Raw genomic sequence first — 16,237 nt, 5'->3', positions numbered from 1 at the left:
CAGTGCAGCGGCGGAGCTCATTTGTGCTCAGGTGATTGGTGTGAAATGGTCTACGACGTGATTATGGCCGCACGTCGGGAATTAACAGACTTTCAAATCGGAATAGTAGTTGGAGCTACACGCATGGGACATTCCATTTCAGAAATGGATAGGGATTTCAGCATTCCGAGATCCACAGCGTCAAGAGTGTGTCGAGAATACCAATTATCAGCAATTAGCTCTCACAAGGTATAGGTCAGTGGTCGACGATCTTCATCAACTACCGTGAGAAGCGCGTTTTGCGTAGAGTTGTCAGCTCTAACAGACAAGCATCATTGCGCCAAATAACCGCAAAAATCAATGTGGGACCTACGACGAACGTATCCGTAGGGACAGTGCGGCGAAATTTGGCGTTAATGGGCTATGACAGCAGACAACCGACTCGAGTACCTTCACTAACAACACATCAGCTGCAGTGCCTCTGCTGGCCTCGATACCATATCGGTTGGACCCTAGACGACTGAAAAACCGTGTCTTGGTCTGATGATTCCTGGTTTCAGTCGGTAAGAGTTGATGGTAGGGTTCGACTGTGACGCAAACTTCACGAGGCCGAGCACGCAAGTTGTCAACAAGGAAAGGAATCAGCATGGGTTTCGAAAAAGACGATCGTGTGAAATCCAGCTCGCGCTATTCGTCCACGAGACTCAGAGGGCCATAGACACGGGTTCCCAGGTAGATGCCGTGCTTCTTGACTTCCGCAAGGCGTTCAATACAGTTCCCCACAGTCGTTTAATGAAGAAAGTAAGAGCATATGGACTATCGACCAAGTGTGTGATTTGATTGAAGAGTTCCTAGATAACAGAATGCAGCAAGTCATTCTCAATGGAGAGAAGTCTTCCGAGGTAAGAGTGATTTCAGGTGTGCCGCAGGGTAGTGTCGTAGGACCGTTGCTATTCTTAATATACATAGATGACCTTGTGAATGACATCGGAAGTTCACTGAGGCTTTTTGCGGATGATGCTGTGGTACATCGAGAGGTTGTAATAATGGAAAATTGTACTGAAATGCAGGAGGATCTGCAACGAATTGACGCATGGTGCAGGGAATGGCAATTGAATCTCAATGTAGACAAGTGTAAGGTGCTGCGAATATATAGAAAGAAAGATCCCATATCATTTAGCTACAATATAGCAGGTCAGTAACTGGAAGAAGTTAATTCCATAAATTATCTGGGAGTAGGCATAAGGAGTGATTTAAAGTGGAATGACCATACAAAATTAATCGTCGGTAAAACAGATGTCAGACTGAGATTCATTGGAAGAATCCTAAGGAAATGCAATCCGAAAACAAAGGAAGTAGGATACAGTACACTCGTTCGCCCACTGCTTGAATACTGCTCAGCAGTGTGGGATCCGTACCAGATAGGGTTGATAGAAGAGATAGAGAAGATCCAACGGAGAACAGCGCGCTTCGTTACAGGATCATTTAGTAATCGCGAAAGCGTTACGGAGATGACAGATAAACTCCAGTGGAAGACTCTGCAGGAGAGACGCTCAGTAGCTAGGTACGGGCTTTTGTTGAAGTTTCGAATACATACCTTCACCGAGGAGTCAAACAGTATATTGCTCCCTCCTACGTATATCTTGCGAAGAGACCATGAGGATAAAATCAGAGAGATTAGAGCCCACACAGAGGCATACCGACAATCTTTCTTTCCACGAACAACACGAGACTGGAATAGAATAGAGTACCGATAGAGGCACTAAAAGTACCCTCCGCCACACACCGTCAGGTGGCTTGCGGAGTATGGATGTAGATGTAGATGTAGAAGGCACTGTGCAAGCTGGTGGTGGCTTCATAACTGTGTAAGCTGTGTTTACATGGAATGGAGTGGCTCTTTTCGTCCACCTACACCGATTATTGACTGTAAATAGTTACGTTCGAATACTTGGAGACCATTCCCAAACAACGATGGAATTTTTATGGATGACACTGCGTCATGTCAGCGGGCCACAGTTGTTCGCGATTGGTTTGAAGAACGTTCTGGACGATTAGAGCGCCCGACATGAAGACCATCGAACTTGTATGAGACATAGTCGAGAGGGCAATTCGTGCACAAATTCCTGCACCGCAATTACTTTCGCAATTACCGATGGCTGTAGAGGCAGCGCGGTCAGTATTTCTGCACGGAACTTCCAACGACTTGTTGAGTCCATAGCACGTCCAGTTGCTGTACTGCGCTGGGCAAAAGCAGACCCGGCACGATATTACGAGGTACCCCATGACTTTTATCACCTCAGCCTCTAGTCTCTTAAGAGCCTGGTTAGCACTTTGCATAATGGCAATGCTATTCAGCTGTGCCCTAATAGATGGTTCGCTCGTTTCGTTCGTCGTGTTATTCGGAAGTTAATCAATATTTAACGTCCCTCTTTCAAAATGCTTTGTGAAATCAGATCACGAGATGAAAAATGAGATGGAGGAATGAACAGAGTCGCCAATCAGTGTATCACTTTATTGTTTTCAAAAGATAACAGCATCGCATCAGCAGTTTTCCCGTATCGATCAATTTCTGCTTCAGCGTATTTTCTACGTAACAAAAGGAGATTTTGATTTTGAGTATCTTACTTAGGCGAAATAAATGTAACAATTGATTTCGGAAACAGATTTGCAGTGTTTCTGAAATTATGAATCCTTAAGTACTATATGTAAAGGCAGGAAATCAAATAAGAATGCTGGGATTAGATCGCAGACCTTTAATTTAAACATTTCTCAAGGAAAACGTACGTTTCACTACAAGAGAATTTATTGCAGTACGTATTTAGCAAATACTATCTACTGTCCTCTAACTTATTTTCCTTAATTTATCAAATGGTTATGACTGCGGCATGTAAATAGCTGTATTATAGTAATAAAGGAAACACTTAACATTACTATATAGGAAATACAGTTCATAAAATGTAGAAACTAAGTTTCTTATTGCCTATCATGCTGAAGAGCAGATCACAAATCAATTGTAAATTTCTGTTATTACATTTAAAGAAGACATAGAACATCAATTTCTCTAATACATGTAGGTCTATGAATTACGATTCTGATAATGTTACATTTATAAAGCGACGGATGGGTTTACATGTTTCCATGATCTACATAACGACATTCAGAGTTCTCTCATGTATTTACAGCACCACATTATACGAAAATCACCCTCAGGGTTCTATACACATAAATTATTATACATGACTGTCACATATTCAGCACATTGCACTAAATGAAACAGCTCGTAAAGTACAAAAGTTTTCTGGTCGTAAAGCAAGACTACGTCGGTTGTCCAAGTGGCCTGAATTCTACAACTGCCTTCAGTAAACAGTTTGGAAAACGAGTATATTAGCTTAGATTATTAGAAATCACAACGAAAACTTAAACTTGATTCAATACAAATAAAAAGTCTGCGAAATATGCTATGTAATATGGGAATAACGTCTGTTATTAGATACATAATATTCAACTATAAAATTGCACACACTATTAAAACTGCTGTGGATGAAGTTATGTAACGGAAAATTTGCTGCAGAATGTATCTAAAATGAGTAACTTGTACAGTTGTTTCGATGTGGCTTCTGCTATTGTACTTCAACAGAAATATCAAAATTTTGCCACTCTCGCTACACTGGGTATTACCAGAGTATACAGAACTTCAAAACAGAATAAAGAAAATGAGAAACAGAATGTGTATAAACACATAATACTGAAATCCCAGCAACATTAGGGTGTTGTGTCAGTCAGACATGAACCACTGGACTAGTGACTCTTCATTCATACTTCTGCCTCAAGCATGACCGCTCACTTAATCACGTAATGAATCGTTATGGGGAAGCGAACAAGCTGAAGTTTGTATGGTAGCAAACCATCACGAACGTGGCATCTAAGAGCAGACCATTTCCTGTGTAAGTATCTGTATTGTTGTACATACAGTTAAAACGTATAATTTTGGATGAATCATAATGTCATGTTATCAGTTCGTACTGGACGCTTCACATACACCACTTCATGTGTTGAACTACAGACTCAGATGACTAACTTCTGTCTGTCTGACATTGATCTCTACTCTTCCAAACGTTCTCTCTCTCTGTCTCTGTCTCTTTCTTCCTCCCTGCTGCCTTCCTGCGTACGTATTATTTTACACATATTTACCAATTAAGTCGTATACATAAATGTACTCTTTTTGTCCAGTCAACATTTTAAATTGCTTCACTTTGATAGCATGAACTCCATCATACATTCACTTGCATCAGCATTACACCAGTTTATCATCTTGCTGACGAATCAGTCACAATCAGTCGATAACATTCCACAATCTCCAATTACAGATATTACAACTGTCCAACTCATACCGTACTGTACTGCTACTACTGTATGACTCCAATGTAGGTTACCAACAGTATCAAGGGTTTTTTCCCGTTTAGCATCCCCAATATTCTGATTAGCAAGTGTGCTCACTATCTTCTCTATATTGTTTCAAATAGGACTTGGCGTCAGTCACTAGCTAGTACTGCTCTATCTTTGAACTGTAGAAGAAAGTTGAAAGGTTTATTCTCTTCTGACTTGCATCACAGCACGAACCTTAACATCTGTCCTGTATGTATTGATATACACGTGTACCTGGAACTGCTGTCATGTAATAGGCTTTGTGTTGTGTCCTTGTTAGGTGGCACAAATTTTTTCTGAATTTAAAATAGAGGAAAAGTTTTGACTTATTAAACATGTGAGGTTACTGAACCTCATTTTGAAGACTGAAATTATGTATATGCATCATTTTACCAGTAGATCACTTCATGGCTTTGATGGGCCAGCATGAGAAGTAATATTATTGGGTTACTCGTCCCAAAGAATTGGCTTCCTCTGGTCCACTGTGGCATAATAGGAGGACGGGAGTTGTACTGAGGCACCATCAGAACCTCGGGTCAGTTCACATGTCGAAACGCTTGTGGTGGCACTGATTGGGGAACGCGTGCCTAGCGACTTCACGCGTGTCTTCTGACCTCATTTCAGAGAGCAGTACTATGGCTAGGCTTTAGTACGCTTATGAGCGGGTAGCGCGGCACTGACAGGGAAGCGAGAAAAGTAGTGTTTATTGGATTACTCGTTCGAGGTGATTCGACGGTTTCTACAAAGCGGCACAGTAGGAGGACTGGGGAACTAGTGAGGCAGCGTCGGCTCTGGAGCACCTCGGACCAGTTTCAGTTCACATGTCGACAGACCTGGGGGAGGACTCAGGAAGTAGTGAGGCAGCACCGGCTCTGGAGCACCTCGGACCAGTTCCAGTTCACATGTCGACAGACCTGGGGGAGGACTGGGGAAGTAGTGAGGCAGCACCGGCTCTGGAGCACCTCGGACCAGTTCCAGTTCACATGTCGACAGATCTGGGCTGGCACTGCTTGGCGAACGCCTCACTGGCGGCATCGCTGTAGGCCATCATGTCGGCGAAGAGCGCGGCGGCGGCGGCGGCGGACGCGGCGTCCGAGTGCGGCGCCGACAGCAGGCGGCGGTGCATGCGCAGGTTGTCGCTGTGGCGGTCGCGGCTGCGGCGCGACGGGAAGGCCGCCTTGCAGCCCTGGAAGCTGCACGCGTGCACCAGCCGCATGTGCGCGCTCTGCATGTGCGCGCGCACTGCGAACACGTCGGCCAGCACATCGCCGCAGACGGGGCAGCGCCGCGGGTTCTCCGGGTCCACCTCGGGCAAGCAGCAGTCGTCACAACCGCCGCTCGAGTCCTTGGACGAGCCGGAGGGGCTGGTGGATGGCGCCGCCGACGCGGGGCTCTGCTGGCCAGCGCCGTGCTGGGGGTACTGGAGGCCGCTGAACTGCCGCTGCGAGAGGCACTCCAGCTGCTGCAGCGCGCTGCCCACGCTGAATGAGGAGTCGGCGGACTGGTGGCGCTGGTAGTAGTACCCACCGGCAGCCTGGTCCGCCGCTGCCGCCATCTGGTCGGAGAACTCCCGCTTGATACTCCCGCAGGAGGCAGACTGGTAGTCGGGCTCTAATTTCACGCTCGCGGTTTCTTCCTTTTTCTCCCAACACTGTTCGTCAGGACCTATCCTGCTGGACTCGCAGTCGGCATTGTCACTCCTGGCACCCTCACAGTGCGCCGCGTCTTCACTCTCCTGTCTTCCTTGCCAGTCTTCTTTCGCGTTTACCTTCTCGTCCTCTTCCATCGGCTCCGTTTTCACCTGCGCCGTCAGTCTTCCGTTGTCACTCCTCTCCTCATTACAAGCAGCCGAGTCGTACGTTTCGTCACACACTGACCCGTCCTCCGCCGACGTCGTACCTTCTTTGTGATTCGACACCATGAAGCGCGTCGGATTTCTGTTCTTCCTCTTGCGAGAACTCTTCGGGGACGAGACGCCGTCCGCGGCCTGCTCCTGCTTGAGGCCGGCGCCGTCGGCCGGCTCCAGAGGGGCGTCGCCGCCTTCCGGGTTGCTCTGCACCTCTTCGTCAGTCTTGGTCTCGGTGCTGAGCTGCGCCCCACTGGCCTGCGAGTCGGTCACGCTAGCGTCTTCCGCCTCGTCGTTCTTCGAAGAATGGTCGTCAGTTTCGTCGCGTTCTTCCATCTCGTCGTCGTCCATGTCTCCGTCGACGACGATGCCGTAGTCGTCGTCGTCGAACATGTCGTCCTCCTCGGTGGGTCGGCTGCTGCTGCTCGACGCCGCGTTGTCCTCCGCAGGCCTTGCCAGGCTCACACTGTTCCACTGTTCCTGGCGGCATTCCTCGCTGAACCTGCACACAGGTACATCGTTATTAACAGCTATTGTGCACAAAAGCACTACATATCAGCTAGAGTTGCTGTGGTTAAAGACCGTGGTGGCCACGATAATTTCTAGTTCAAGAAAACCTTGTCTGACTTACCTCATACAAGAGCACTATGTAGGGCAGTGCGAAGAATGATCCCACTAAAAAAATACATTCGAAGCGTCTTAAAATAATTTGAAAGTTGGTACTCCTCAGCAAACAAAAGAGGAAAACCAGTATACAATGATCTAGAAATGGGTACATTCTGAGACCAGTATACTTTTTCATAGGACGAACTGAAATACGTTTTGCTATCGATATAACAACAGTGGGTGCAATGACCCTCTCCCTACAGTAGGGACAATGTTTTTGGTCTGTCTGTGTGACAGGTACACGCCCATCAAACAGCTAATCAGTTGTGTAAATCGTGGCGTGCTGCGCACTAGTTGCAGTCGTGTTAGAGTGCGTAAATTACCTTGTAAATCTAGATAAAAACCACGGTGTCTCAACTCCTTACACAACCTTGTGGCCACGATAGATGAACTTTCCCACGTGCACCAGTCAAGCAATCAACTAAGCATATTAAATTGTAAGCACTTTTCCCGAGCATCAGTCAAGTAATCAGTTAAGAATATTAAGTTGTAAGCACTGAAGGACTGCGAAGGCGAAATGGCTCCAGGAAAGATAGGAGGAAATCAAGGGACAAATGATCGGCTGGAGGACTTATTCACCATCTAGAGACGTCAAAACAACCTTCGGTGAAATTAGAAGCAATTATGGTAACATTACGAGTGCAACGGGAATTCTATTATTAAACGCAGTGGAGAGAGCGAATAGCTCGAAGGACTACACTGAAGTTAGGTATGAGAGAGGGGGACTAGTCTGATGATGCGATAAAAGAAACTGGAGCCGATATGGAAGACATAAGGAATCCACTACTAGCGTCAGAATTGAAAGGAACTCTGGGAGTCTTCTGATCAAATAAGATGGAAGGGATAGATAACATTCCATCAGAACTTCTACAATCATTGGGGGAGGGGGGGGGGGGAGGTGGAATGGCAACCCAACGAGTATTCCATCTGGTGTGTAGAATCTAATAGACTGGTGAAGTACTATCACACTTCCAGAAAAATATCGTCCAAACAATTACGAAGACAGCGAGGGCAGATAAGTACGGGAACTATCCCACAGGTAGCTTAGCAGCTCATGCATCCACGTTGCTGACACGAGTAATATACAGAAAAATGGAAAAGAAAATTGCGGATCTGTTAGACGACGATCGGTGTGGCCTTAGGAAAAGTAAAGGCCCGAGAGAGGCCGTTACCACGTTGCCCTAAGTAATGGAAGTGTGAATGAAGAAAAATCAGGACAGGCTCACAGGAACTGTCGACCTAGAGGAAACTTTCGACAGTGTAAAACGGCGCAAGATTTTGGAAATTCTGAGAAAAATAGGAGTAAACTATAGGGAAGAACAGGTAATACGCAGTATGTACAAGAACCTAGTGGGAAGAATAAGGCTGGAAGATAATGAACGAAATGCTTGGATGTAGGAGGGTTTAAGACAAGGACGCACCCTTTCGCCCCTGCAGTTCAATATATACACCGAAGTAGCAATGATGCAAATAAAAGAAAGGTTCAAGAGTGAGATTAAAATTCACTCTGAAAGTATATCAATGATGAGATTCGTTGATGGCATTGTTATGCTAAGTGAACGTCAAGAAGAAGTACAGCATCACTTAAATGCAAAGAACAGTTTAACTAGTACAGAATATGGATCGAAAGTAAATCGGAAAAAAAGACAAAAGTAATGAGAAGTAGCACAAATGAGAATAGCGATTTATTTAATATCAAAATTGGCGATCATGAAGCAGACGAAATTAAGGATTTTGCTACCTCAGAAGCAGAATAACCCATGACAGGTGAAGAAAGGAGGGTGTAAAAAGGAGACTAGCACGGATGAAGAAAGCATTCCTGGCACAGATAAGTGTAATGGTATTAAATACAGACGTTAATTTGAAGCAGAAATTTCTGAAAATAAGTTAATCATGAACTGTACGAAAACCGGAGAAGAAGAAAATCGAAGCATTTGAGATATAGTTCTGTAGAAAAATGTTGAAAATTTTATGACCCGATAATATAACTGATAACATAAATGAAAATAACTTATATAACTGATAACATAAGATAATGTAATACATTAGGTGAACTGATAATACAGTAACTGATAATACAATATAAGGAGATTCCCCGCAGAATCAGCGAAGAAAGGAACATTTGGAAAACACTAGCAATATAAAGAGACAGGATAATAGTACAGGCGTTAAGACATCGGGAAATAGGCTCCATGGTAGCAGAGGGAGCTTCAGAGGGTGCAAAATGTAGGGGAGTACGTACATTGGAATACATCTAACAATAATTGAGGATCTAGGGAGCGAGGGCCACTCTGAGCCGAAGAGGTTTGCCCCCGAGGGGCATTCGTGTCGGGGCTAATCAAACCATTGAGAGGACGGAAAAAAGCACTGAAGATAACGAAAACTTCACGTTCATGGACCTCATTAATGCTCTTGTGACGGGACTAAATGTTACTGTTTTGACTGTAAGAACAATCTCTATAACCAGTGATACTAACAGAAGATCTTGTTTAATTTGTTTTATACTATTTATTGTATCCTATGGTATATACTTACAGACAAATATCTGCAGTTGAAAAATGGCTCTGAACACTATAGGATTTCAACATCTGAGGTCATCAGTCCCCTAGAACTTAGATCTACTTTAACTTAAGTAACTTAAGTACATCACACACTTCCATGCCTGAGGCAGGATTCGAACCTGCGACCGTAGCGATCGCGCGGTTCCGTTTGAAACTCGTAGAACCGCTCGGCCACTGCGGCCGTCTGTGCAGTTAGAGTCCAGTATACAGATATGATTTTGCAAGTTCCATCTGGTCTCCGTGTAAGCCCTTGTTACAGCGTAAGGAGGACAGAGGGAATTGGTAGGAATATGGGTGTATATGGTATCTGAAAAGTCTGTTACATGGAAAAAATGGTTCAAATGGCTCTGAGCACTATGGGACTCAACATCTGAGTCATCAGTCCCCTAGAACTTAGAACTACTTAAACCTAATTAACCTAAGGACATGACCCACATCCATGCCCGAGGCAGGATTCGAATCTGCGACCGTAGCGGTCGCGCGGTTACAGACTGAAGCGCCTAGAACCGCTCGGACACATCGGCCTGCTGTTACATGGAAGATATCGTGTTTGGCTGTGATAAAAGGTAAAGATTTGCTTCCAGTTTGAGTATCTATGGATTTTTAGAGACATTCCAGTTGCTGTAAGATAAGTCACGGATGATTGTAGGTCAGGCACTAGCAATTAGCATGCAAGTTTTAAGGTATTGCATACGAAATACTGATTACAGCACGTAAGTTATCTTTTCCATTTGCGTCAAAGACCTCCATAGTAATGCACTCATGGAAGATTCTAGGTCGAAATCTGCGGTAGATGTGATTTTAGGAGCAGTAAGCTGTGAGTTGGTGATTATGTCATCTTGGTGGTAGTCAGCAAATGTACCGACGGCCGAGGCCCTGCAGAGGTCGGCTGTGGATGTTTAGGGTCCTCGAAGCAATGTAAGTTGTAAAGATGTGAAAAGTCATAAGAAGTCTGACGAGATGGAAGAAAACATAAGGGTGAGGTGTTTGGTATGATTGTTAACAGTGATTGTGGTTAAACTGTAAAGGAAAAAAACGGAAGGTTCAAAATGGTTCAAATGGCTCTGAGCACTATGGGACTTAACTTGTGAGGTCATCAGTCCCCTAGAACTTAGAACTACTTAAACCTAACTAACCTAAGGACAACACAAACATCCATGCCCGAGGCAGGATTCGAACCTGCGACCGTAGCGGTCGCACGGTTCCAGGCTATAGCGCCTAGAACCACTCCGCCAACCCGGCTACCGGCTAAAAAAAAAAAAAAAAAAAAAAAAAAAAAAAAAAAAAAAAAAAAAAAAAAAAAAAAAAGGAAGATTGGGGTTTCAATACACATCCGAGTCAAGGTCAGTAGAGAGGCGGATTGGTGAAGAATGGGGAAGGACATCGACCATATCGTTTTCAAAACAATTATCCCAGCAACTGCGATAAAATGTTCAACGAAACCACAGATAAATCAAATCTGGATGGACAGACGAAGATTCGAACCAACGTCCTCCGGAATGCGAGATGTGTGTCTTATCACTGGTGGCCGAGGAGGCCTATCAGTTCCATATCTGCTCACGAGCAGTGGGCTACTTGTGCGGGTGTAGCCCACTGGGTGTCTGCGTCGTATGCTCACCTCATGTCGAGTCCGTGCTTGAGCAGGTGCGGAGGCGGCATGAGCAGCGGGAAGGGTGGGAAGGGCAGCGAACCCAGGGCCGAGGACAGCGCCAGCGGGTCGCCGGCGGCGGCCGCGGCGGCGGCGGCGGCGGCTGCGGCGGCGGCGGGTGGCGGCAGCAGCATCTGGCGCGCCTGCGCAGACCGCCCGTCGTGCGGCGACATCTTGCGCCGCAGGTACGGCGAGTGCAGCTTGGGGTTGGGGTTGGCGCTGTGCCGGTTGCGCGACCTCCGCGAGCTGAACATCATGCTGCAGCCCTCCACCTGCCAACAAAGGAGACTCCTCAAGTCCTGCGTGGGACCAGATTTTCCTTACGCGTAACGTAAGGATGCTGCACAAAAAATTACGCTACTAAAATGTAAACACGCCTCTGACATAAATAATTGCCCTATTTCGGCGAAGAAGAGACTCCCATGTACAGCGGAAGCTATTAAAATATTATCGTATTTGACAGAGCTAGCAAATTTCAGTGATAAACTGGAAAAGGTTTCTGAAATACCTCCACAAGGCGCAAATTTTGACTAATTTAGTTATGTAATTAACAACATCTTTCGTGGTTACATCTCATCATCAGACTACAGTGGCTGCACACAAAAAAAAAAAACATTTAACACAAGTGAACATCGATATTAAAGTTTCTTGTGAAGCCTCGACATGTGCTGTGCTCATCTTTGGTCAGTGGCTGTCTTTTCGTGAGTGTTCCGGTACCGCCTTTAAAACTTCGAAACGTAACTTGAAACATGGCATCACAAACAACAGCGCAAGAAAACATGTTTTGTGAGTGGTAGCGGTATCTGAAAAACCTCTTCATCTTTTTGAAACAATCGTGGTCGGTTAACTGTCAATATGCCTTTTAATTTTTGTGATAACAGATTACTAGATTTCATCCACTATTCCAAGTAGTCCCAGACGTTATACTGCATATGGGATCAAAATGGGGTGGTTTTCCAGTGGGCCAGTCTGGTGCAATAAGCTGGCTGAGTGTGCGATAAACCAGGAACGTACACATGCCGTGCTGTGATCACAGTTCTCATCATCTTGGAACCATCCTGGTTCGTGTTCATCCTAATCTGAATGAGAAGGTCCAAAAACACCAGTAATACGTCACAAACCCTCTTCCGGACTCTAGATCTCTTACTATAGATGGCTGTAGTTAGTTGGCAGATAATTTCCATTTTGTTACTGTGTGACACGAAGGCTTCTTTATTTGATAGATTAGACTCGGTGGATTGACAATGACATTTACAATTTTCTTCCAGCTTAATTTTTCTTAGTCCGACCTCCAGTTCTATCGCTATTATTATCATTTTATTGTTATTTTATTTTGAATAGCCCTTTTGAAGAGTACAATAAATCAACATTTTTTCTGCTTCATTGTTTTCGACTTTAGTTTCCTTTGGGTCCACACTCCTTTCATTCTTGGTTAATGTTGTTCGTGCTCATTTTGTGATCACTTTCTTCCAGTTCTTGATTCTTCCCATCCTGAAACACTGTATTTTCTTTGCAAATCAGACATAATGTCTTATAGGATAACAGCAACCTGTGATTTTATAATGTTACTTAAAATCCGTCTTGATTGCAAATTTTTTTTTATTCATATGACCGGTTTCGGTTCATTCAGAACCATCTTCAGATCTGATATTTCAGTTACAGGTGTAACCCGTCCAAATCCAGCAACATAAAATGTGACGTAGCATGCGAAAGTTGCTGGATTTGGACGGGTTACTCCTGTAACTGAAATGTCAGATCTGAAGATGGTTCTGAATGAACCAAAACCGGTCATATGAATAAAAAAAATTTGCAATCAAGACGGATTTCAAGTAACAACTGTCTTTTCTGTTGATTCTTTAAAATCTGTTTTCTTTGTTATTGTCTCCAAGTCGAACCTGGCATTTTAAAATCTTTTCCTACCTATCTCAATAATTTTGTTTTAAATTTCTGATTGTTTAGTAGGTCAAAGATTTGTTTATACAATCTATTATTATTCATCCCACATACGTATCCACAGAATTTCAATATTCCTTCTCTCATTACATCTCCTAAATTTTGAACTTTCATATACAGTTCTGTATTAGATCTTAATATGTGTCATGATTCACTGCTACCTTGGGGACCTAGTATTTTTATTAGGATTCTTTCATTCTTTTCTGATTTGGTGAGTTTAAGATTTACTACTGTAGTGAGTATTTGTTGTCTTACCACAGTTTCATTGTGTGTCAGTTTTGTCTTCCTGGACAAAGTCTTTTTAGTGCAGATGTATTTTGTTATCATTATTAACCTATTATTATCACCACTCTTCTGACATACTAACTTGTAATCAATAACGACACGTAATAACTTAAAAAATGTTAGAAATACGACCTATTACATAAACAGACATAGTAGGTCAAAGGCAAACAGTCCTACGTATTGTGAAGGTGTATTTGCCTATCCACGTCTCCGCCTAAAGCACTAGATCGATTTCAGGCAGACTTACTACACACATTACTTACTATCTGGTAAGAATCGCTGCGGGTGTAAAAACTACGTACCTATGAAAGGGGTGGAGTAGGTGTGACAAAGAAGTGTAGCTCACAACACGCGAATCTCCACAATTTATTCATTCTCTGTTCGAGAATGAGAGGATATAGTGACTTGCACCAATCTTTACACATAGTTTCAAATATTTAAGAAACTTTTTCGAGCTAAGAACCCCTACAGAACGATAAAAGGGAAAAAAAGTTTATCGCTTACTACAATTTCCGTGTTCATACAGTAAAACTACCTCGTGAAGCATGACGTTTTAATTTATTGCTTTTCTTCTAACAACTGCATTCACCACAAATTTTCTAGACAGTATTCATATACACCAAGGAATGTATCTCCAAAATTGTACCACTGTCGACACAGTATAGAACGTATGACGTCGGAGACACAGAGATGATTGAAAAACTGTCCCATCATGTATGGTCTTTAAATTTATTACGTCTGTGCTATTAACTCTATTCGAAACAGAGTTCGCAGGCAGTATAGAAATACAGCACTGAATGTGTGTATAGAATTATATCTTTTACGACATATTTTTCAGGACATACGGCGTCATAAAGACTGAGGTACATTAAAACAGAACTGCAGAGCGAAATTCGCTACAGATACAGGTGAAATATGAGTACGAATAGTTGAGAAATGTGGAACATATATGACAAGTGTATACTCCTTAGCCCTTGGGTCGATTTCAACAAAAGTCGACACCCGAATTATATACTAGTTGGAAATAAATACTGGGCAGGGGGGGGGGGGAGGGGAATGGAGGAGGCGAATCAGTATCCTCCTATTGGAGTGGGGGTGATAATGTGGGGAGAGAAGGGGGAAAAGGTGAATAACAAACAGAGAGGGGGAAGGAGGAGATGGACAGAGACATGGAGAGAAGGCGATGAACAGAGTGAGGATGAGGGAGAAATGAACAGAGGAAGGGCACATGATGGACAGAGAGAACTGGAAGGAGCAGATGGACAGGGAAAGGGTGGAAGAGGAGATGGACAGAGAGAGAGAGAGGAGGAGGTGGTGGATTTCGAAAGGATGAGGAAGAGGTAGATGCGAAAGATGAGTTATATATATGTTGTAGATAGAGAGGGACGTTGAGAAGGGTGGAGGGAAGTAGCAGATGAACAGAGATAGGGTCAATGAAGTGAGAGGGGGAAAAGCAGATGAATAGAGTGAGGGGTGGGAGGACGAAGATAGAGAGTGTGGAAGTGAGGAGGTGGACTGTGGGGGAGGAGTAGATGGACAGCGAGAGGGGGAGGAGGAAATGGAAAGAGAGTGCAGGATGGAGGAGATGAATGAATAGAAGATTGGATTCATACCTGGGCTGTACTGGATACTCGTCTACTGAATAAATAATATTTATGCAGGATGGTTACTTACGGTGCACTTGTGCATCTCCCGCAGGTGGACGGCGGAGAAGTGTATCTTGAGAGCGCCCTTATCGCAGAAGGTCTTGAAACAGACGTTACACTGGACGCGCTTCTTGCCTGTGGTGGGGTTGACGATCTGTGTGCCCAGGTTGATGGGCAGGTCGCACGAGCCGGAGCGCCACTGGCGCTTGAGCGGCGTCGAGGTGGCCGCCGCAGCCGGCAGCTGAGGTGGCAGTTGCTGCTGTTGGTGCTGCTGCTGCTGATGATGTTGCTGCTGCGGCGTCAGCGGCGGCGGGGGCGGCGGAGGCGGCTTGGGCGGCGCCGGGCGCATCCTGAGGCCGTCCAGCGCGTCGCGGCTGAGGTTGAGCGCGCTGTGCGCCAGCGGGGAGCGCTCCTCGGAGCAGCCGCCGTTGAGGATGTCGGCCACGGTGTACTTGCGGCCGCCGTTGGGGGCGGCGCGTCCGCTGGCAGGTAGTGGGGCGACCGCCGAGTAAGGCGGCGGGCCCGCGGGCTTGGCGGCGGCGCGCCCGCCCGTGCTGAGGTTCATCGGGCCGCCGTTCGCCTCCGCCGTCGGCTGCTTGGCGCCGCTCCAGTCGGAGGGCGACGGCGCCTTGCCGTTGGCGCTGGAGGCGGCGGCCGGCGGCGGCGCCCGACTGGCGCCGGACGCGGCCAGCTGCTGCTGCTGCTGGTGTTGGTGTTGGTGCTGGTGGTGGTGGTGGTGGCTACCGTGGTGGTGGTGGTGGTGGTGTTGGTTGTTGGCGTGGTGCTGCTGCGGCAGGTGGGGCGGCGTCATGGGCGGCGAGGGCGGCGGCAGCACGACGGGCGGCGGCGAGGCGAGCGCGCGGCGCACGTCGGCGGCCAGCAGCTGCAGCGCCAGCGCGCGCGTCTCGCTGAAGCGCAGGAACTGCCGCACCACCAGCGGCTCCTCGTCCGCCGCGCACATGTGCCACCGCTCCAGCGGCGTGCCGTCCGACAGCTGCGCACACAGAGCACGACGCGGCACTCTCTAGCAGGTCCCTGAACTCGTGGCAGTACGACGATGGGAAAGAAACGTGCACGGGAGGCTACTAAAACCGTACAGACTTGAGTAAAATGACTTTCGGCAGGTATACAATGATGTAACTAACATAGAGGATGAACACCAACATCACTATCAAAGTTACACAGGTTTTTCTGGCATATTTTCTACTTTGACTAAGGCACCCGTGGC

General features: G+C 45.8%; 1 protein-coding gene across 1 annotated transcript in view; it reads right to left on the bottom strand.

Annotated features, from left to right (window-relative positions):
- Nucleotides 1-4,935: 4,935 nt before the first annotated feature.
- The window catches only part of LOC126095662 (zinc finger protein basonuclin-2-like), a 128,443-nt gene continuing 117,141 nt past the window's right edge, over nucleotides 4,936-16,237 (bottom strand). The window contains exons 5-7 of the mRNA XM_049910419.1: nucleotides 15,038-16,003; nucleotides 11,096-11,397; nucleotides 4,936-6,752 (exon numbers count right to left, since the gene is read on the bottom strand). Of these exons, the coding sequence (XP_049766376.1) occupies nucleotides 5,384-6,752; nucleotides 11,096-11,397; nucleotides 15,038-16,003 (2,637 nt within the window). The 3' untranslated portion in view covers nucleotides 4,936-5,383. The remainder of the gene's footprint in view (nucleotides 6,753-11,095; nucleotides 11,398-15,037; nucleotides 16,004-16,237) is intronic.

This window comes from Schistocerca cancellata, chromosome 8 (assembly GCF_023864275.1).
Source record: "Schistocerca cancellata isolate TAMUIC-IGC-003103 chromosome 8, iqSchCanc2.1, whole genome shotgun sequence".
Lineage (NCBI taxonomy): Eukaryota > Metazoa > Arthropoda > Insecta > Orthoptera > Acrididae > Schistocerca > Schistocerca cancellata.
The sequence above is the reverse complement of the archived record's forward strand: the minus strand, read 5'-3'. Positions and strand labels throughout refer to the sequence as shown.